Below are 22,322 nucleotides of genomic sequence, written 5' to 3'. Positions count from 1 at the left end.
TAAAGACTAGTGGAACACATTTCTGTCAGTGTTATATTGTGTGCTTCGTGGAATGGATTCATTTTGGCCTTTCTTTGCAAGATTGACTTTGAACAGAACCAAATCTTCTTTACGCAGAAAATGAAATTGCAATTAATAATTTAATTTGCAAAAATTTATCATTTATTTATAACAGCCAGCCTTTATCGTGAAAACTTATTACACTGCCTGTGTTCTGCTCACGTAAAGGGTTTGGAACACAGTTTTTGGTGCCTCTGTCATGCACATGAGTGTGAAGGTGAATAAAACAAGAACTTACCCTCACAGGTTTACACTTCTGCATGATAGATGCTGCAAAACTTACGCGATTATTATGCAAAAAAAAGAAGAAATACGTTACAGAAAACAAAATATGATGCATAGTGATTGTAATTCTGCAGCATGCACATAAAGGCGCTTCTAAACAAAGATTTGCTAACAAACATGTACATGATTTTTAAACAATTCTCCAAACGATCCAGCATCTCACTGCCTGATGCATTGTAACAATGCTAACAATGCAGTACTGGATTTAGCCCTAGCAAAATAAAGTATATCTCTATTCATGTCTACTAAACCAGGCAATAAGATCCTGTTACACAAAGTTTGAAACCAAAGTATCTTCGTAGAAAAGGAATTTTGAAGTCCACTTTTACAGACACCTGCCACAATAGAACTGGAACTAGCTGTCAAAATGTACGTCATCTTCTTGCATGATGGCACCAGTTCATAAAAAACAGCGTTGCACCAAAATAAAGATGCACAGCCAGCAAACACCGATGTTTCCGCGACGGAATGAGAGTGGCGTTCTTCTTGGAGGGTAACTACTGAGGTGGGGCAAAATGCTGTTGCGTTTCTCTCAGGTTCCGCACAACCTAATGATTTGGTCAAAACAGAACAAATAGATTGTAGTTGGGAAATACAGAAATGTTGCTTCAACATCTCTACGCTATGAATCAACGACAGCTTTCACCCACAGTAGGCTCGCATTACTATTTTGTGTATAGTATCAATATCTTGTACTTGCAATTCATGCAAACAAATTTTCAAATTCCAGTCTATTCGCAAATTTATGCTCATACTGTATTTAGAAGCCTTCGCTTTCCTTTTTTTTTTCTGCCAATAAATTCCCCCCTTCTTAATTCGTGTCATAAACGCGTGTAACGGTAAAATATGCGCAAGGTACTAGATGAATTGAATATGAGCGGCTTAGACACACATGAAAGCGCACACACACAAGAAGAAAAAAAAAACACTCCAACAATGGGCATCATGCTGCCAACACTGTACAATATAGCCTCGACGAGCTGGTCTCCCCCACAACTTGTTCACTCGGTATACTTCCACTATTGGTTTGTAGAGTTTTAGGAAAGAATCGTACGTTTTATCAAGGTGCTTGCAAACAGATAAGACTGAGCCCATGCACTGGGAGAGAAGCACACCGCTGGATCTTAAGTGTGGTCATCAATGTTTTATGTATGTGCACTTGCTTATAATCTGGCTTTTGTAGAGGAAGGGCCTGCTTAGCTACCCATGTAAGAAGCCACAGAGAGAGAGAAAGTGTGTGTGAGAGTGTGTGTGCGTGCATGCACGTACTCCATTATACTCCGTACCAATTGTTTGTTATTTCACTCCCCATGTAATGTCTCTTGACCTTTGGGGTATCTTGAATGAATAAATAAATAAAAAAAGAAGCACGTCCTACCTCTTCGTAGAACTCGATCTGGCCACCCAAAAATTTGTACATCATGGCATTGAAGTCGAGAACCCGTTCTTGCTGAAAATGGCTAATTTCTGCCATGGTGGCAAAGGACACTACGTCTGTCCGCTGGTTGATGCCATCCAGTTCATCCGCTGACAGCTTGGCTTCGTCACGCAGCTTGTGGTACTCACGATTTTTATTGAGAAAGCTCTGCGCAAGGTCCGGGCAAAAGGCGCCGTATTATTTGCACTGTCAGACTTTACGAATGGTATCTACCTTATGGTAACTGATCACTTCTGGCCACACTGCCAGAATGCCTTTGTACTCGTACAAGACGTCTCCCATGGCTTCGAAACAATGTTTCAACTGCAAAGTTGAAAGGCCATTTCACTCTATGAACCTAGGTACATGGTGAATAAGATAGACTAGCATGTACAGCTTTGGTCAACCTTAGTAATAACGCTGGAAAAATTTGGTCTCATTTTCCAGTGTCGGAAACTGGGGCACCCTTGGGGCACTGCGGGAATACCGCGAGAACAAAATCCTCGCATTAAACTAACCAAATAATTTTGTTCAATAAAAATTTCCTCACGGCCCAAGGGTTGCTGTAATCGCGCTCAGGAACGAGACCACGTTTTTTTCCAGCGTTATTATTAAGTTTGACCGGAGCTGTACAATATACCAAGTGCTACGGAAATTTTCCAGACTGTTTCAATGTTAGGTGTTACCAGGTGGGTCAACAAAATCGCCAGTTTGTAAATGGTATAACACACTTGGCGCAACACAGTGGGATGTTATTGCTCCATGACAGGGTGAGTTGCTAATACCAACCCTACCGAAATATGGTATCGAGATACCGGTAACGTTACTTCGGTAAAAAGTAGCGAAATACCGATACTCCCTTTTTAACGTAATGGAGTACCACTACTGTTACTACAAAGAAGTAGTGCAATACTTTACCCACTACCTTTGCTGAAAATATGAAGTTGCATGAAATCTGCAACACCGAAACCTCGCTTATGTGAGCACTCGGTTTGTATTAGAACTCAAGAGGGCCAGGATCCAAGTTTGAAAAATGGGAATCGCTCTCCTGGAAGAGGGCTTGGGCGCGTGCAAGCTCCTAGAGATGTTGTGACACACCTTACCGTGTTATATGTTTGTGGTACTGGTTTCACTTTATGGCGCACTAAAATGAAATGAAAGAAATATGACTGGTAAAGAAAGGGTGGGCTCACTAAAAAACGAGTATCGATAACAGTAACGATACCGAGATCACATTCACGTAAATTTGAACGGAAACACTTTTCCGATATCGATTTAAAAATGTATCGCAATCCGCACTTCGATACCGAATAAGTATCGATTGCAGTAACGGTGTTACAGTGTTATGTACAACACTGGGTAATATGTACATCAGTAATGTCTGAACTTCAGGGAGAAAGTTCCTGGAAAGTTTCCAGTAGCATGTCATATCCTGCCATATCGAATATCAACGAGAGCATTACCTTGTTCTCGTACATGTCACCCACAGACCTGTATGTGTCACCAGTGTGCTTTAACGCTTCCGTTAACTGAGTAGAACCTTTAACGCAGATGGTGCCAAAATTAATGGAAGGATACACATTTGTGACCCAATGAGGTATTATGCACTTACGTTGTGTCTTGTCAAGCTCAAAAGCTTGCACAAGCTCGCCGAGTGAGTTTGCAATTTTTAAACACTCCTGTTTGTAGTCTGTAGTAAAATAAAGAGCAAGTATTAGGCAGCAATAGGAATAGCACCTAAACTCCCGAGATCCTTTCCTGTGGTGGGCAGGCTAGGATACATTTTTAAGGACCAATCTCAAACTATCATCCAGAAGACATTCCAAAGCACTTACGCTGCGAGCATTTTTTCATCTGGTTGTGCGCCGTCTTGTAAAGGCTATTTACACCGACGTCCATCTTTTCGGAAAACTTTGAGAAGGCTTCCATGCATCTTTCACTGTGGAAATGGTTCAACGCTCATTAATTGTTAAATACTTAGGAGTGCATACGAATGAGGCCAAAGCACTCACATACGAGCAGGCTCCAGGCGATTGCGGACACTGGATCACAGCGAAGACGTGTGCACCCAACAAATCGTCTTTCTCTGCTTTCCGCTTGCCTAGTTTCCATTGCTGTTAAGATACTTTAGCTATATTAACTCAAGCTTGACTATTAATGCAGGCATCAATTTGTATAACTCTAGGCAGGTATTTAGTATTTGAGGGGATTTTCCAACCATTCATTGCATCTTAAGCGGGACCTGCATACGACGTTTTTCTCAACAGAAAAGCGTCGAGCTGCGCAGTCGTGACGTCGGCCTCACGGTAAACCGCTGGGCCCACCCACAAATGACGATTTCTTGACAGTTCCTTGCGCGACGATGCTTGACCTTTGGAGCCCCTAGCGGCGTTCTATCTCAAGAGCAAGAACAAGGTGAGGAAGAGCTAAGGTTTCATATTTGGAATATAAAACGCAATATTGCACGCATATAATTTGTTAACAGAATCCCACAAACACATACACAAAATAAAACAAAAAAGAAAGCGAGGGAAAGGAATATGAAGTCATTTTGTGGGACCATAAGGTGTTCAAGGGTAGAGGGAAGCAATCGCAGCGAGAATCTAGGTATTCTGCGACTGGGACTGCTTTTTTTAAATTCCTTCCACAGCAGGAATGCTCCTTGTCCTCAACTGTGTTGCCCACTTGGTCAGCTGCTATTTTCACTGTCTGTCCAGGTGCCACACACTGCTGTGCCAGCGACCGCCTCTGGCAGGCACCGATTGGTCAAGACGGATGCGTCACTTCCACCGTTCGCCTCAAGTGTCTGCTCACTCCAGTCGTCAGTGAAACAGGTTTGTTCCTATTGTTTTCGGAGCTGAGCAGAAAACCACCGAGACCTCGACATTTTGCCATCGAGAAAACGTCATACGTGGGTCGGCCTTTACGACTTAGTTTGCCCCTAGTCGCGTGTGCAGTAAATAGTAGATGAAATGAAGGAAATGAACTTGGCGAGAGATATATCGCATTGTAACACACTACCCCTTCAGTATCCGGGTGACTTTTTTTCTCTTTAACAATGCAAAGTAACTACAAACATGGATGGGGGATATTATGCATCCTGGGCACGCTTCACGGGAAACTGCTCACCATCGGGATGTCCTGTCATCTTTGTAAACCACAATCAAGCTGTAAGACTGCACAGCCAGTGGTGCCACTTTCCACTCTTTAGCCCAACCTTGGGGTCACCACCAATGAATAGGTGATGTATCTTTCCCGGTATTGTCCAGACAGTATGCGATTTTACGTGCCAAGAACACGCTTTTTAGACACGCATATTATCCAGTAATTTCATTTATTAATAATAATTTGTGGGTCTACAACGTGAGACAACTGTGATCATGAGTGACGCCACAGTGGTCAATCTGCGGAATAATTTCGCCCACGTGAGAGTTCTTTAACGTGCGCTAAAATCTCGGTACACAGTGCATCATACTCAACGTCCCTCAGTGCAGCAACTTGTACCGTGCCACCTAGTTGCTGGCATGGTAGGCTGTGATGGACCCCTCAACCTGGGGATCAGTAGGTGGGGATAGTACACGCTTACCAACTGATCCATATAGGCAGGTACAATTTAATTTACGAGATAAGGCAATGATGCACGATGCAAGCAGAAAGCCAAACCGCAAGATATCGCAAAATTATTGTCACCTTGTCGTCTCGGCAGGTAAGGAAATGCATCCAGACTGAACACTGCGATAGGACCGGATGTCTGCATATCCTACTGACCCACAACTGCAGCAGAGCCATCCTGTGTTCGATGAATTCCTCCGCGTAGCGTCCTGCACACAGACGTGAGAATCAGTTCTGCGACGAGAGAATCCACGGCACTTGCCTGAGATCTGCTTGTCGGGCAGCGGGGGCACTGGGATAAGGGAGAACTTCTCCTGCAACCGTTCGTGTAGCCAGTCAAAGTGCTTGTAACGTCTGCTCACGGGGATCTGATTGAACTGCCCGCGAGAGAGTACCGTGCGTTAAAATCGGGGACATAATTAAATCCTTCCACCTAAGGAGGTGAAAAACATTTCATTTTTTCCCACTGCCCCCACTTGAAAAGCGTCGCCCTCTAACGAAATAAGAGAGAGGTTCTCCCGACCCTCACAAATGCGGATGCAGCAACAAATACGGTAGCTATTTTGGTGTTTCCTTTTTTACGAGTCATATTTCCAATGCATGTCTGCTAGTAGTCCTGAGCAGTGCAACATGTGCAACGTGCACATTCACATTAGTAAAGTTTCTAAAGAGATTTATGGTGCTCGCTGAGACCTTTAGTCGTGGTCATAACGCAAAAACTGCTACTAGTTGGAATCAGCTAACCTCGGATAATAGCCTCCAAAGGACAAGTGGGAGGACAACACAATTGGGTTTACTGTCCAAATGTAAAGCAAAGGGTTAAGTTCAAGGTTTATCAATGACCAGGAGTAATGTAGTGCGTGAGAGGGGTTTAGTTAAGACAGGACCTGATACTTTTTTTTTTATGAACAGAGGCTTCTTGGTGTGCTGGGTCAGGGTTCTGCACCCAGACTTCGTGTACATACTTAAAACGCAATCCTTTCATTTGGGCTGCTGTGCCTATTTTCTCGGGGGCTGTGGGATTCTGAAGGGATTCCCACAGAAGAAGGGTTCAAACGCAGTCTACAAGTGCGGTCACCTGGTCATATTGTTTCAATTTTAATCCTTTCTCACCTCACCACGTGAACTCATCTCTAGCCTCTATTTGGGCACTTATACTTAGGATACTACTTTATTTAAATTTACGCAGTAAATATTTCAGTAGTGAATAGCCCCTCAACTTGTGCTTGCACAGTTGTTATGGAAGATTAACCTGAGTCAAAGTAATTGCTTACCGAGGGTGTTATTTGATAGGCGATAAAGCTCTTGAGTCCTTTCAACTTGCTCTCCTTCTTTGGGGATGAAACTTCACATAAGTAAGGATTCTTGTTTGGTGACCAAACCATTTCACCCTCATGTTCCTGTCGAGACAGACGTTCGTCCATTTTCCTTGCCGATTCTTCTCTTTCTTTTATGTTGTAAGCAGCGATTTAAAATGTAAACAAACAACAATTTCCATGCATTTGATAAGCCTATTCAAGTCAAACAATGCCCTCTCTATGTCTTCCAGTTTTATTAATTTTTCAAACTCTGAGAAGTTTGGGGAGGAGAGTTTGGGTTTTGGGGTTTTCCAGGATTTATCTGAAGAGACGATGCTGCAATTAGGGCGGGGATAAACGTGGGTTTTACTGGGTGCAACCCTAAAATTGGAGGCTGTATTACACGCTCCAAACTCCAGAAAGCTCGCAGAAAAAATGTCTACCATGATCTGTACGGCGTCGAGAGAATTTGGCTGTGGCTTTATACTACCAAGTAGCCATGCTTCACCTCCAGACTTGACAAAATTGGAAAACCTAAAAGGAAATCGAGAGTAAAGTACAAATATGGTGCCCCACAGAAAGTGTCACAACCAGGGAAGGGTAACATAATGGAAACGTGGACACAGTTCCTTCATTGCCGGAAACAGAAACGGAAACGTGACGGGAACAAAATTGAAAGTTGGTATCAGAAAAGGATAACGGCAACAAAATACAGCAGTAACCAAAATGAAAATGGTAACGAAAATATGTCCACAGTCCTTCATTGCAAGAAACAGAAACGGAAACGTAACGAAAAAGAAACTGAAAAGCTCGTATCAGAAACGGATAACGCAATGAAAATATAGCGTAACCAAAATGGAAACGGTAACGAAAATATGTCCACAGTCCTTCATTGCAAGAAACAGAAACGTAACGGAAAAGAAATTGAAAAGCTGGTATCAGAAACGGATAACGGCAACAAAAATATAGCAGTAACCAAAATGGAAACGGTAACGAAAATATGTCCGTTACCCTTCCCTGGTCACAATGCAGACATCGGAATCCAGTACGGAACAAGGACACAAACCGATTGAAGCGCTTGACAGTGCCACTTTTAGTAGATTGGTCTCCTTTGCTCCCAATGTCCGATAGTGTCGGACGGTTTGGTAGGGACAAGCCAAAGTTGCCAGGTCCTGACAGCTGAGGGTGTTGATTCAAATCCTGGAGAGAGAGAGAAAATTTTTAGAACATGGTTACAATGCCGTACTTTATTCCCTCTCTAGAATAATTTGCCCTTCACAGCTTAATTAAGCTGATGCCATGGATATAAGCAGCGCAGCTGCGAAAATTTTGTGGAGAACAAGGATTGTGTGAGCCAAGTCCTTGTTTCCGAGAATGATTTATCTCAAGTTAAGGGGACTACCGCATATAGAAACGTGTGTGAAACCTATACGGCAATGTTTGGCACTGCTTCACCGTCTACTTGGCAAAGTTTCTTTTATGAAAACAGCTTACGCATTAAATAAACAAGTTTTAAAGATTCGCACTCCCTCTGCATCTCAGGAAGCTCCAGTGATAGTAACATCATCATGATATAAGCCCAGCGCAGGTGATTGCCGCGTGGAACGTAGCGTTATGCTCCTTGTCGTACAACATGTCCTACGCTATTTGTGACAGATGCGACACTGAAATGACAGTGAAAGTGACAGTGAAGTGACAGTGAAAATGGAAAGAAGAAATGACAGTTAAAGGGGCTGTCGTCTCCGTTGCGGTCGATTTCTGAAACCATACTGCTGTTTCACTTCCTTTAGTCCTTTTAAGATGACTCAAAGCTCCGCTTCATTCATCCCCCATCAGCACCCACCATTCAAATCTGCTCAACTGCGCAACAATTTCATTCACAGAAACAATCCTCACCTCGGAGGTCTATCCTGATCTTGTAGCGCGATAAGTGTAGCAGCGAGGTTTCCTAGCCAAAATTCATTCACCATGGACTCCCTGCAGCACTACTTGTGTGGACGGAGTCAAGTCGCCATCTTTCATTCTCTCTCTAAAGGAGCCCACAACCCGGTACGATCCTAGTCCTTGCCAAAAACACTTTATAAAGGGGATTTTCGATGGTATTTTAGGTTTTTTTATCACCTCTCATGATGCTGTTCATGACACCAATCATGCACTGGACCCAGCTCTGATGGTTTGCCTGCCTCCTTATTTGTTATAATTTTGAATCCCCAAAGTAGCTTCAGCGTAACTAGCGGGGAAGAGACCTTTTCGGTCTCCTCAACATTTCAATTCCTTTCTGTTCCACCTTGGACCAAACTAGATCCCAGTTAATACAAAATGGACCTTTTCTCACCTGGCTACCCTGGTTGGAGTCATCGTCGTCCCAGTCATCGTCCCAGTCATCTCCGTTATCGAAAGTGGCTGGCGCAGAAGTTGACGTCGTATCCTTCTCCGTGTACATGTGAGGCAACGGTGGGGGAGGCATGGACGGTGGGGGTGGAGACGATATCAACTGTTCACAGCCAGAAACAAACTTTATTTCTCCTAGTGAACGAATCAATTTCGGTGCAAATTTCTATAATGCTGACAGCTAAGAATATCTAAAATGCGCCTAATATTCTCGAGAGTTTTGTCAAATACCTTTTTGATGCCTCAACATTCTGCCATAGATTTCGACCCTTCTCATAACCGAGACAAGTTTACCTCAATATAATTTTCGGGAAAGAGCCCAGTCTCTCCTCTGCTGTTGATGCCCTCGCACCAGCCCTCGCCCACGTCCTGCGCAATTTATTTCAACATCAATCGACAGTGTTCAATGTCCATGTGATCGCACCTTGTTGATCACAGTGACAGTCTCGTTGGCCCAAATGCCAATTTCTCCGGGAGCCTGCGGTTCAAAGTCGTACAGCGCCTTTGCCTTTAACAGAGAATAATGAGTGTTCAGTCAGCTTGGCTGCAACGCAAAGTCTGACATGCGATGATGTCTTGCGCACAAAACAATGGGGAAGTTGATATTGATCCGATGTACAGGGTGTGTGCAGATAAACTCCAGTGGCATTTGCACACGTACCTGAGAGTCACCGGAGCCACACACCCTGTATATGATAAGTTTATTATGATAATAATGAAGAAATCATCCGTCTGTAACTCCTCTTCAAATACTGCTATTAAAACTGTAATAGTAGGACAAACAACGGGTAACATACCTTCAGCCGTTTTGAGGTCTCCATAAAGCATGAAAGAAAGGCAAGTCACTCTGAATTACTCGCGAAATTCACATCGGCCAGAGATTTTATGCAGAGAAAAAGATCTGTGGCGACTTTTGAAGGAACGCGCGGACAGATTATGATACATCACACTCATGATTTGGTGACGCATCTATGTTGGCTGTAACATTTTTTACTAGCGTCGATTAGCCTGTCAGATAACACCCATCAACGCGACGATATGAATCCATCAGTTAACACAAAGATGCGTCATGCATTCAATTCCGCAACCTTGAATTTTATTTGTGACAAATTGTTTGTTGTTTCCGAGAGCTACACATAGTTAAGTTGCATAGCCTAGATGATAAATTGAACGGACCACCCGGTTTTGTCTGCACTGGAAGCGTCAGACATTGTTGAATATCAAAGTGACAGATATTATTGATTCAGCTATTGACAGATGTATGAAGGGTTTAATAAGCATCCCGGAAAAGTTCGACAGTTCTCGCTATGTTTCAAAAGCAAGCATACCTGAAGGCCACCGCCCTCCATGGTAAGGTTCTCCGAAAACACTTGTTTCGCCAGAATATTCGTTGATCCACCGTCACAAGCCCAGTTGGCAGTCAGCGACTTTATTAATCATTTTTTTCGGTGTTTTTACGGTCCTTACAACGCTCATCACATGCACCGCCCCCCAAAATCGTGGACTGTCTTAAAACATAGCTCCGCACCAAAGGCGAAGTTGGAATTAGCTTTTTATTTTATGTTTAAACAGTATTAAATTTATACATTCTAGTAGAATAAAAAAAAAGACTTACAACTAAATTATTGTATTTGACCGTAATGTAAACAAAAAAGATGTATGCGAGGTACACACACGTTCCCGCCAAACGTTACGATTTATCTCTGCAAGTGTGCTCAGCTCACGCTAACACTTTTTTTACGTCGTAAACGATCATTCATAATAGCGCTGGCTTTTTAAATATTACTCGACGTTTTCTACGTTGCTGTAACATGTGTATGTCATAAAATATCTGATTGCGGATAAATTGAAGCGTAAGTTGTGTCACACAGAAGTGACAGACCTCTTGCTGGTGTTGCTCAGTCACTCAGTCTGATACGAGTTAAACTAACAGTATATACGAACTTATCTCAGGGTGCAGCGGGTGCGCCGGCAGTACAAATACCGAGTATGGCAAAAGTACACGTCTGCAATGTTGTTGTATTGGACAATCCGTCGCTGTTCTCCAACCCTTTCCAGTTCGAAATAACTTTCGAATGCATCGAGGAACTCAAAGAAGGTGACGAATTAATGTGGTTGCAATGTCCATTCTAACGCTCCAACTTTTCCCTTCAGATTTGGAATGGAAGATTATTTACGTGGGATCTGCGGAAAGCGAAGACTACGACCAGATATTGGACACAGTTTACGTTGGACCGGTTCCTGAGGGAAGGCATTTGTTTGTGTTCCAGGTAAAATTGTGGAACATCATGTTTTTTTTTTTAAATTGAATCTGTTTTTGCACTGCAGGCTGATCCCCCGGACTCTAGCAAGATTCCTGTCCAGGACGCAGTCGGTGTTACGGTTGTTCTACTAACATGTTCTTACAGAGGGAAGGAATTTATTCGAGTCGGCTATTATGTCAACAATGAGTACACAGACCCCGAACTTAAGAAAATCCACCAGCAGCACCACACTTTGATAGGGTAACAACTATGTATATACAATTGACGTTGTATGTGGGGTCTGACTTTTCCGGGTTAGATGCGTTTACCAGCTTCAACGGGGAAAAATTGGGTGCTATCGATACAGTCGGGTGTTATCGGGCTGCTATTGTTTGCTTTCTGCGCAAGTGTTGGTCAAACATATACGTATATGCGGTGAGCGTAACGTCAATGTGCTTTGCACGCTTTATTGTGGCACTCAAATACTTGCATCAGATATGCGTACGTGATGCTGGATACAGCCCGATACGTGATTAGAATTTGGGGAGTAATCGGGTTTAACCCAAACTGGCCCTAACCTATTTGGGAGGGAATAATTGGGAGCCGAAAAAGTCAGCCTAATATATAATCAACAAAAAGTAGTCATTGGAGTTCACGTAGACATACACCTGTTTGTTTTCCAGCTCCAGCGGAACATCCTCGCGACGAACCCACGCGTGACGAGATTCAAAATCGACTGGGACGACAATCCCGGCATCGAAAACATCCCACCGGCGTCGTCCAAACGTCGATCCAACCAGATGGGAACGACCACCCGCCTCGGAAGACAGTGTCGGACTGCTCATGAAAGCTCCCATAATCTCCCACGACAGCAATCAGAGCATGGAGATTGCGTGAATCTCTTGTTGGTGGCTGTGTGTGCTGTGAGAGAACCTCTACCTATTTATGAACACCTTCGGCGTGAAACCCACATGGTCTTCCTCGAAAAGCTACACATTGCTGTCTCGTCACATTTTGGGTTTACATTAATCGAATAAATTTTTCTACATGTGCCTGTCACGTTTGATTTATTACACCTTGTCTCATTACAGTCTCATTAAATGAAAGTGATGTATGTACCGTAGTGTTAAGGGGGAGGGACCCACAACAGTCACTATGTCGCCAGTCCTTCGACAAAAAAGCAGCAAAAGATCTGCTTGTAGTCCTCGTTTAGGTCCAGTCTACCACACTTGCGTTCTTTTGACCAAAAGATCGCTTGCTAGTTTTGAATGTGGTCTTCTCTTGACAGCGTGAGAGACTTGTTTTGTAGACTCTCCAGTCATGATTTTAGAGATGTAGTAGTGGATGTTGCTTTTGCAAGCACAGCTCGTAGGTATCGGGTTATTTATAACTAGGGTTCAGACTTTTTTTGTGTTTTCATTTGGCAATATTCTGTGGGTGCCCATCAGAGTTCCAAATTGCCGGAGATTCTCCAGAAAGGTATCTGAAAAACCAAAAATTTTCCGGAAATTCCGGCAAACAATTTCCGACCCCCTGCACCCTATTTATAACCACCATGGCCCATTGTGGAGAGAGAATTTTCCAGTGGAACGTTACTTGTTTGCTGCCACACTGGGACATACAATGACATATCCGAATGACAAGAGCGAACTCTGGTTCTATTACACCTCTACAAGGTAAAACGGCAACGGAAGCTTGTGCGACTGATATGTAATTCGTAAGTTCTTCCTCGCAACTCATCCCATACCAAACTTCTACACAGGGTATTGCTTCTTGTTATCAGATGGTCTCTAAACAAAGTCATGTGCTTTCACGTAAGAATTGCTGGAAAATTTGGTGTACGTGTGGTAATTCTATACACCTTCAAAATTGTCCATTGCCATCGTGAATGAGAAGTACTTCAAGTACATTTCTGAGTACTTGTACTTTACTTTAGGTACATTTTTAATCAACTCAACTCAATTTTATTACAACATAAATTACACATAGTACAATTAATAGACGCGAGGCAATGCCTGTGAAGCGGCAGAAATCAAGACAACGGACACGCAAAGACAAAAAATGGGAAAACATCCACTAGTTTTGTGTCTCTAAGCGGTGTTTTTGATCCAAAAAATGGATTGCTGTTCTTTTTCATAGTACAAGGCCAAAAGATGCGCGGATGAGGGAAATAAAAATACTTTCCACTAACGCAGCTGATTGCCTCTGCAGATGCAAAAAGAAATTATGCCATCTGTTACACTTCATATTGATGAGTAAGCGCTAACTGGCTGGGCTTCAGAACTACCATTTGCAAAAAAAATGTTTGCATTGCCATTTAGTCAACCAAAACACTACCAAATGGTGACATTCTGTCCTATGCAAATGCTGCAATGTACTTGACGGGTACTTGTACTTTACTTTAAGTACTTTAAGTAAGCTGTGTGATAGGGTGAGGACAAAGGGAGTGGAAAAAGGCATGCAAAGGCCTTCGCTTGCTGGGCTACTGCTGTGGTTTACTGGAGCTGTGGCAGAGTCTACATTGGTCAAACTGGTCATTGTTTAAATGAGCATGGAGGGAGCATGCTTCCTTCTAGTCTATGCATGCAAAGTCTATGCATGGGTGGTCAACCTGCCCAACATTGGGAGTTGTCTTTATCTGAATGAGTCTACTATAGGTCGAAGGCTGAAGGCCGAAGATATTGTTGAGGCCGCTCACATCCGTCGGTGCAGTGATAATGCTCGTGTCAGAAAAGAGAGTTTAGTTTTCTGCTTGGTCATTCTGTTCATCATGAGCCTTTCTTCCCTCGCATTCTTTGGGCGGTTGCTCAAGGTTTAGGAATATACATGCAGGTGCAAGTTAGTGTTCGTACTGTGTACTTCTCCTCCTTGTCCCGTTTTATTGTTGTCACGTGTTTTAACGAGTTTATTTATTCTCAACATTAAAAGGAGGACTTGACACAATGCGCAAAGATCAATCTTAGTTCCCAGTGAGCATCAGCAACTCAAGTTTCGTGTTGTCCATATATATGTTGGGGTGCTTTGAAAAGGGTTTAAAAAAGAAACACGTTAGTAGGAACATACTCTTGGTTCCTTACTTTAGGGAGCATCAATGCGGGCCAGCTGGTGGACAAACTCCATAATGCAAAACCCTCGAGTCTGGGCAAAAAGAGAAGGACAACAAAAGACTCGAACCAGCAAAAGTTTAATTTCCAAACCACGTGTCACAAACATATAACGTACTGTGCGACAAAAAGAGGAGGTAAAGGTATAAAATGCGTCATCGAAAAAACCAGGACCAAAAGTGTAACAAGGTTTAGCTAAAGTACAAGGGCTTATTGAAGGCGTCTCTAGGCACGATGAATAAACATGCTTTTCTCACGCGGTGTGTTTATAAGTTTGTGACATGTGGTTTGGACATTATATGTACTACTTTTGTTGGTTTGTGTCTTGTGTTGGCGTCATTCCCAGTTTGTGCCCTTTTGCATTATGGAGCATCAATGTCATCATTTGTGAATGGTCTCTACATAGCACGAGTGACTTTTAGTCAGAATGTCATTCGCTGGAAATGACATTTATGCTTCCCGTATGACAAGGGCATGACACTGACCGGCCTTGTTACTTAGTACCGAAAATTTACGTTTATGCATAAATTTTCGCAGCACAAACGTTTTGTACCGTTTTATGTAGAAAATAAGTTTTATTTGCCTAGATTGCGTCAAATTAATGTACACAAAATAGTAATCTAGTTTCTAGACCCTGACGTATAACAAAAAACGAGTCATTTTTCCTCCGCCTTTACTTTTGGTGAATTTTTTGCTTCGCCACAGCCTATCCTTTTACCTTTGCATAGACTAGCCCCACACGACTAGGTATGTAGGTCTGAAAGGATGAGAAAAAGTATTTGTAACATTTATGCGTGACTTACGTAAACATGTAGTAAGTAATCTGTATCCGACTCACCATTATGGAGTGTTTCCTCCCTGCATACGGCTCTTCGAAGGTGAAAGCGTCCACACGTGTGGTCGATCCGATTGTGGCCGCCAAACTCTCCCGCATCTGTGTCGAGCACTACCCAGTATCTTTATGTCCGGTTAAGTTGAATGAGCGGGACTACGCAGCCAGACACTCCATCTTCTTCAACGTGAAGCCCATTGAGGTGAGTCAGTTGAAACAAGATGTAGTAAGAAAGAAGCCAGCTAGAGGCTCAGAAAAAGTAAGCCACTGGGTAAGTCTCTCCTTTCCACGGCTGCGGTTCAAGGTCAAATTTTCAATGTAGCATCGGGACCACTAACAAGTGTGTCAAACTTGCACAGCGAGCGTTTCTTATACCCGTGTTACGTGGCAGTTTTCAAGGATAATTGAAATCAATGGCTATTGAGTACGTGCGCAGCGCCACCAAGCGTGTCAACCTGTCAGGGAGCACTGGTCCCAATGCTGTTTGAGAGATTGACACGTTACATGCAGGGTGGTATTATGTGCATATTCAATTGCCATTGGTTTCAATGATCATTGAACATGCACAGAATGCCACCAAGCGTGTCAACTTCTCGAAGAGCATTGGACTCAATTCTCCCTGACAGGTTGCAAAGTACACCCTTGAAACCAATGGCCACTGAACAATGGCCTAGTGCCACCAGGCTTGTCAACTGAAACAGAAACGGATATCGCACAGTAGAATACCTGAAACAGAAACAGAAATGACAATAATTTACAGGTAATAATTCGGGCACCACAGGACCCGAATTATTGCCATAACCATATCATGTAGATAAATTTATGAAATAAACCTCAATGAAGCAAACTAAAGTTAACTGAAGAACTAAAACTAAAATGAACTATCAAACTGGTGCATATAAGTAAGTAGTATACAGTAAATAGAAGAAGCATAGTTCTCATATGCTTATGGTGACCTGGAAGTTGCAAGCAAGGAGTAACATTCCTGGAAACCATGTTCATATTAGCTGTTCACGTTGTTCCTCACGTGTATTTTGAATAAATGTCTCTGGTGTGCGTGTATCCTGAAGTCCCTCAAAATAGGCTTCAGAACGTAGAGGGATTAAGCTTTGTCACGGTCTCAATGGTCTCTTTTGTAAAACAGAAGAAAGAAAGAAAGAAAGAATGAAAACAAAAAGCTTGAGGGTGGGGGCGTTACCGAAAACCAAAACAGAAATGTAACGGAAACGAAAGCAACGATGGTGGAAACCGAAACTGAAAACAAATATGGGCTAGTAACGAAGGTGGTAACGGAAACGAAAAAGATTGTTACCTTTCCCTGGTGTCAACCTGTCAGGAAGTACTGGACCCAATACTGTTTGAGAAGTTGACACGTTAGCTGTTAAGTTACATTACAATCACCATTGTTTCAATTATCATTGAAAACTGCCCATGTGACAGGGGTATTATTATAGCATATTGTTGAATTTGACATGTGCAAAAATGTGCAGATTGGCGTAGCAAGAAAATGGATGCAAATAATTGAAACAGTGTGTATAGAACATGGAAAACTGGTTGGCAACTGAGAAATGTGAAAACGTGCAAAGAATACGTTCCAGGAATTTCAATTCCGAGCTTGTAGGTCTGAGAAACTCTTGGTGGATGGAAGCTGACGATAAACAGGAGACCTGCCCTCTCATACGCAATCACTTTGTCGTCTTCATGTTTCCAGCTCACGAATGCCTTAAAAAAAAAAAAAAACAAGTTTCTTGCACGCACAGACGTTAAATCCCGCGTCACTCACGTGCGGTGCTGAGAGCCAGTGGTATTTTTTTTTCCGCGTTGATTCAGCGCTGCGTCGAAGCTGTTGAGGAACTTGTAGCGCAACAGGTCGTCATCTACGAGGTGCCACTGGCGACGTGCATGGTGGTAGCTCTCATTGTTGCCAATCCTTGGGAAGTCTAGCCACTCGGGGTGGCCAAACTCGTTGCCTTTGGGGAAATATTGAAAAATTGCCTTTGTGAAGCAATCCAATACTACAAATCGCTGTTGATTACAAGATGCAAAGAATAGGGCAGCCCACCCATGAAGTTGAGCCAGGCTTCCCCACCGAGGGTGTGAGTGATCATCCGAATGATCTTGTGCAGGAAAGGCCACGATCATAATGGGGGATCATGGGTGAGAGGCAGGACATGTGAGTGTACATGTCCTTGTCCATGAGCCAAAATGCAACTGTCTTGTCGCCAACAAGGGCCTGAAATATTTTGTCAAAGGCACGAGTGCTCTGTAACTACCAGCCACTCGTGTGCTAATGGTTGGCAGTCGTTCGGTACAACTAACAGCTGTACCTGGTCAGTGACTCCGCATAAGCCACGGTTTTTTCGTTCCACCTGCGATTGGATAGAGAGTGCACAATGTGGCCGACGTTCCATTCTTCATCTTTGTACTCTTTCAAAAGCTGAAACAAGTGCAATTAGTACATGTTGCAACCACTTGAGAATGCCGTACCTTGATCCACATATCTGGAATAGCCATGCCAAGCCTGTAGTCGAAGCCACCACCTCCTTCGGCAATTGGACGACAGAGGGCTGGCATTCCAGACACATCCTGGATGTTAATTATCGATAAATCATTCGCGCAATTGTCGTCACACTGACATCACGCATAGATCTCTCTGTGCAGGAATCCAAACCGTATGGACTGCAACGATTTTATAGTGCCGATTACACACTATACTGCTCAGATTGACGTTTATGTACTCGCGTACCGAATGCATATTTTTTTACCCAAAAACACAGCACCACCGAGGGTGCTTTGCAAATCATCTACCGGTCACCCCGAAGCTTCTCATTACAACATTGGAGGTATCACGTCCCGAGCAATCCATTCAGAAACAATTTTCCCAGCCTTTGTCAGTTCGTGATCCACCATCCACTCCGCGTACAGCTTGGGACGTTTGTTGATAGAAAACGTCGCATCGCCAAGTCCACCATCAGTCCATCAAAGGATGGTTGGAGAGCAAACTAAACTCAGGTGACAAACAATACTTGCCTCAGCAATAGTGACAGCATTTCGATGGAACATGTGGGTGATATGGTTTGCCAGCATCAAATAAACCAGAGACTCCGTGTCTACGTCATGTTGTAGTACTCGTTGTAATCTCCGCTAAAACCGTGGCCAATCCCATGAGTGTGGTACAGCATAGAGGTGACACCATCGAAGCGGAATCCGTCAAATTGATACTCGCTCAGGTACCAGTGCAGGTTGGACAGCAAAACCTCTGAACTTCCCTCCCTGCAATGAAATACTATTATCGCTTTGACATTTCGGCGACACGAAATTTGCTCAATTTGGGACAGTCCCATAGCGACAACTGCAATGTCCACTTCTGCGTTGTCTACATCAATGCAAGAGTACGTTTCTAGCAAGGCTGAAAACCTATGCCATGAAATTTCAGCCAGCATCTTGTCCTTTTGGTATTGTTCAATGGCAGCATAGCCATCTGTAGCAACTCAAAAGATGACAACTAATATAATTAAAGATGCAATTTATCTGCTACACTTTCATGATCTGTTGTTCACACATTCAGACGCATGAGAGAAGCAGCATGTACGGAAAAGACCTACCACAAAGAATCACTTTGAAATAGTAGTATATGTTACACTCCCAACACCACAACTACGATGCCCCTCTACAAACACACCCTGACTTGGGATGCAAATCTAGAAATTAGAGAAATAATATTAAGCTTACTGTGTGTAGTCAAGAGGCGACTGTCCCACAGGGAATGCTCTCCACGACCCATGTCGTGGAAGAAACACGCATTGGTGCCATCAAATTGGTTGAGGCCATCCATGACGTTCTTGGATGCGTGACTATGAACAACATCCAACATTGACGTACAGGCCTTCCTTGTGAGCTATATTCCACGAGCTCTTTAAGTTCTTCTGGTGTGCCGTAACGACTTTGGACAAGTAAAAAAAAAAAAACAGTGGTTACTACTGAAGAAAAATTAATACTTTCAGAGATGCTCCCCTAGGGATACCAGGAGTTTAGCAATTAATAAAGTGACAGCTCAAAGAATTTTTCCTTCTTCAATTTAGACCTTGTTAGTAGACCAAATTTTTGTGTCGCTTTTCACCTTTTGTTTTTTCAGTTACAACTTTTCTGTAGAGTTTTCCTGCAGGGAAACATAACAGAAAACGAAAACGAAAATTATTTACGCTAACAATTCGGGTACTGCAGGACCCAATTATTGCAATCGTTTACCATATCATTTAGAGAAATTTATGAAATAAAGCTGAATGAAGCAAACTAAAATTAACTGAGGAACTACATAAAATTAAAATAAACTGTAACACCAGAGCTTTATAAGTATATAGTAAATAGAAGAAGCATAGTTTTTTACACTTAAATGCTGACCTGCAAGTTGCAAATGTGCGTAACATTTGTGAAACCATGTTCATACATATATGTTCTTTTTTTGGTTTCATTATACTTCCCTTTTCTTGTTATTGTTGCAATCTTTAGCTAGCGTTTCTAGAGGGGTTTGCTTCACAGTCACCCTGTGGAAGTTTGCCTCAGACTATTTTTGGCCAAATCTCAAAGTACTCACCTGGATGCGGCAAAGAAGCTTGTAACTTGATAGCCAAAACAAGCGTAGTAGGCGTGCTCCATGATCGCCATAATCTGGAGAGCATTGTAACCTGTGTGTGATTAATTCAAAATAAGAAGAATGAGCAGAATGGGTGATGCAGAGCTAGAAAAATGGGTCACACTTAACAATATCACTAGTTTCAGCCCTGCTAGAGAAATTTCTGAAATATTAAAAGCACTAGAAATACACACCCGCCACGAACAGATAATTTCAACAATTTTTATCTTCTCTTTACGCAGCGCTTAAATAGATGTAAAATTTCTCCTTCAGAAATAACGTGTTGGCATTGGCTGGTTAACTAGACACGCTCTCTGTGTCTGCTTCTAACTACCGTAAAATTGTAATAATGCATGGTGAGAAACACCCACATTTTCAAACCTGAAGCAGAAATACCATCTGCCCTAAATTATACTCCTTATCAATCTGGCACTTAGAAACACTCGCCTTGTCTTTTGATCCGTGGTATGACATTGTACGTGAAGTTTTTGTAGCTGGCAACCTTGTATTCCTCGGAGGCAATACCAATGTGACACTCGTAGATACGAAGACTGCTGGTGTGGGCACTTTGCTGTGCTTGAAAGTGTAGCGCTGTTGGTTAAAAAAAAACACCCCGGTACTGATCTGCCAACACACTTTTAACAAACACAGTTTCATGTTGCCTTACATCAACCTCTGGTGGATTCCAGAAACGCTGTTCAAATATTGGACCTTCCGGACTCTGGACTACGTAAGGTGCCCACGGAGAGTTCCTATCCAACAGTTCTCCATTCTTGGTCATTATGACAATCTGCATACATGTGCATTGCAAAAACATCCTGCTTACTACATAAAGTGTCAACTGTTATATATTGGCTTAATTTCAAGAATGGCATATTGGATTACGGTTGGTTACACATAAACGCTTCACTAATTACATATCAGCTTATTACAAAAAATGTTTCATAAGCTACAGGTTGTCTGGCAAAGCCATATTTTTTGCAATTTATACGGACTGCATTCTAATCAAACATAAAAGAGCTCCAAAAAGCGCAGCGTCATTTCCATCCGTTTTACCATTTCGATTCCCCCCCCAGTAATACTAGTATACACATATATGTAAGCAATTATTTCATACTGTGAGAAGAGATGAGATGACTGTACTGCACCTTGACACGACTGAGATGCTTGATGACACAATTGCCGTCACCATCTGGTGGAATTGTCAACTCCCATTTTCCAAGTCCAGTTCTTATAACGGTGTGTTAATCGGTCCCATCCATCTAAAAAGAGAGGGTATTTCCCTCTATCTTTCCTGATGCTTAGACACATAATCACAGGAGAGAGAAGAAAATCTCGTCGACACAAAGGACACAAAGGACACGACTATTTGAAAGGAAAAATTAGGTTTTGCTTGCTGCGTATTGTGAACAACACTCTGCACGTGGAATCCGCGATTTTCTTCCATTGGCGTTGAGGGCATATTTAAATGCTGTGTTCAACGAAGGTGGAATTGAAAGTGTAGCATCATAAGGGGGTTATTGATGTTTCAGATGAAATACTCACTGAAATCTCCACGTATAAAAACAGCTTCTGCTCCTGGTGCCCATTCTTGCAATAGATGCTGTTGTCAGGAAGACAGTGGATTCCAAATTCCTGATAGCTCTTGCAGAAGTTTAATAAGCCTTCTGATGCTTCTATGCTTTCAACTATGTCTTGGAAGCACTTATACCTGAAAGAATACAGGTGTACGTGCGTCATTATCGGCACGATTGTAACGCAAGCAGCAACGAAAACATACATTTGCAGTCAAAAAATAAGATAATGACACAAACATTCGCATCATTCTTGTGGTGACATCTTTCAACTAAAACGACATGGTGGTGCCGCATCTTTTATAATCAATGTCAGTCTCAAGGTCGTTCGCTCACCTGCGCTTGATTTCGTTCTCGAACGGCTTTAGGTACGGATCATCGTGGAACAACCTGTCAATCCTTGGCACTTCCACGTCCATAAACGACATGGTGAATGCTGTCTCTCACGGGACACTTCCAACGAGTTCGAAATTTCTTCGAAAAGAAAAATGAAACATAACGCATGAAAACAGGTGCCATAACCTAAGGAGCTACGCTACAGCATGTACTAATACCAAAGTATATGCTAATACTGCCAAAAAGTTTTGACAAAATAAAGTAAATCACACCTCAAGCCGTCAAATCGAACAGCAGATGACGAACGGAGCGAACAAGTATTTTGAACGGTAGGACCGGGTAGCACGGTAGCCGGTAGCCTCTGTTGTCAGTCGCTCCGTGGGCACTTCGTCGTCTGCTATGATTTGTTTACGGAAAACAAAATACAAGATAAGTAATAGTTTCTCGTCGTAGTTATCCGAGAATTGACAAAATATTTTTGTTTGTTCAATATTACAGTTTATAGAATTTCAAGGAAATAGGAATGCTGCCAATACT

The 22,322-nt window shown here is 42.6% G+C and overlaps 3 protein-coding genes across 3 annotated transcripts; 1 reads left to right on the top strand and 2 right to left on the bottom strand.

The window, feature by feature from the left end:
* Window positions 1–121: 121 nt before the first annotated feature.
* On the bottom strand, window positions 122–10,228 carry LOC135390596 (sorting nexin lst-4-like). The gene is made up of 16 exons (XM_064620347.1): window positions 9,861–10,228; window positions 9,488–9,571; window positions 9,358–9,432; window positions 9,008–9,166; window positions 7,739–7,872; window positions 7,116–7,206; window positions 6,649–6,774; window positions 5,637–5,751; window positions 5,453–5,583; window positions 3,779–3,876; window positions 3,598–3,701; window positions 3,375–3,452; window positions 3,226–3,302; window positions 1,997–2,086; window positions 1,724–1,930; window positions 122–893 (listed from the first exon to the last, which is right to left on the bottom strand). Exons 1-16 carry the CDS (start codon window positions 9,882–9,884, stop codon window positions 843–845), a joined length of 1,644 nt encoding a protein of 547 aa, XP_064476417.1. The 5' UTR covers window positions 9,885–10,228; the 3' UTR covers window positions 122–842.
* A 495-nt stretch (window positions 10,229–10,723) lies between these two features.
* LOC135390595 (histone chaperone asf1-like) lies at window positions 10,724–12,360 on the top strand. Its single transcript, XM_064620346.1, is given in 6 exon segments — window positions 10,724–11,161; window positions 11,218–11,333; window positions 11,392–11,530; window positions 11,533–11,567; window positions 11,990–12,094; window positions 12,096–12,360. Coding segments are annotated over 6 exon segments (612 nt in total). The 5' UTR covers window positions 10,724–11,052; the 3' UTR covers window positions 12,204–12,360.
* A 2,114-nt stretch (window positions 12,361–14,474) lies between these two features.
* Window positions 14,475–22,182, bottom strand: LOC135390591 (1,4-alpha-glucan-branching enzyme-like). The gene is given in 25 exon segments (XM_064620343.1): window positions 14,475–15,167; window positions 15,249–15,305; window positions 15,307–15,367; window positions 16,834–16,964; window positions 17,026–17,061; window positions 17,064–17,212; window positions 17,305–17,370; window positions 17,373–17,503; window positions 17,570–17,679; window positions 17,730–17,828; window positions 18,273–18,358; window positions 18,361–18,499; window positions 18,925–19,116; window positions 19,118–19,144; window positions 19,146–19,185; window positions 19,837–19,927; window positions 20,323–20,430; window positions 20,433–20,466; window positions 20,543–20,665; window positions 21,024–21,102; window positions 21,104–21,137; window positions 21,421–21,474; window positions 21,477–21,586; window positions 21,786–21,923; window positions 22,058–22,182. Coding segments are annotated over 24 exon segments (2,100 nt in total). The 5' UTR covers window positions 21,878–21,923; window positions 22,058–22,182; the 3' UTR covers window positions 14,475–15,116.
* Window positions 22,183–22,322: the final 140 nt, after the last annotated feature.

This window comes from Ornithodoros turicata, chromosome 4 (assembly GCF_037126465.1).
Source record: "Ornithodoros turicata isolate Travis chromosome 4, ASM3712646v1, whole genome shotgun sequence".
Classification (NCBI taxonomy): domain Eukaryota; kingdom Metazoa; phylum Arthropoda; class Arachnida; order Ixodida; family Argasidae; genus Ornithodoros; species Ornithodoros turicata.
This window is presented reverse-complemented; position numbering and strand designations above follow the sequence as displayed.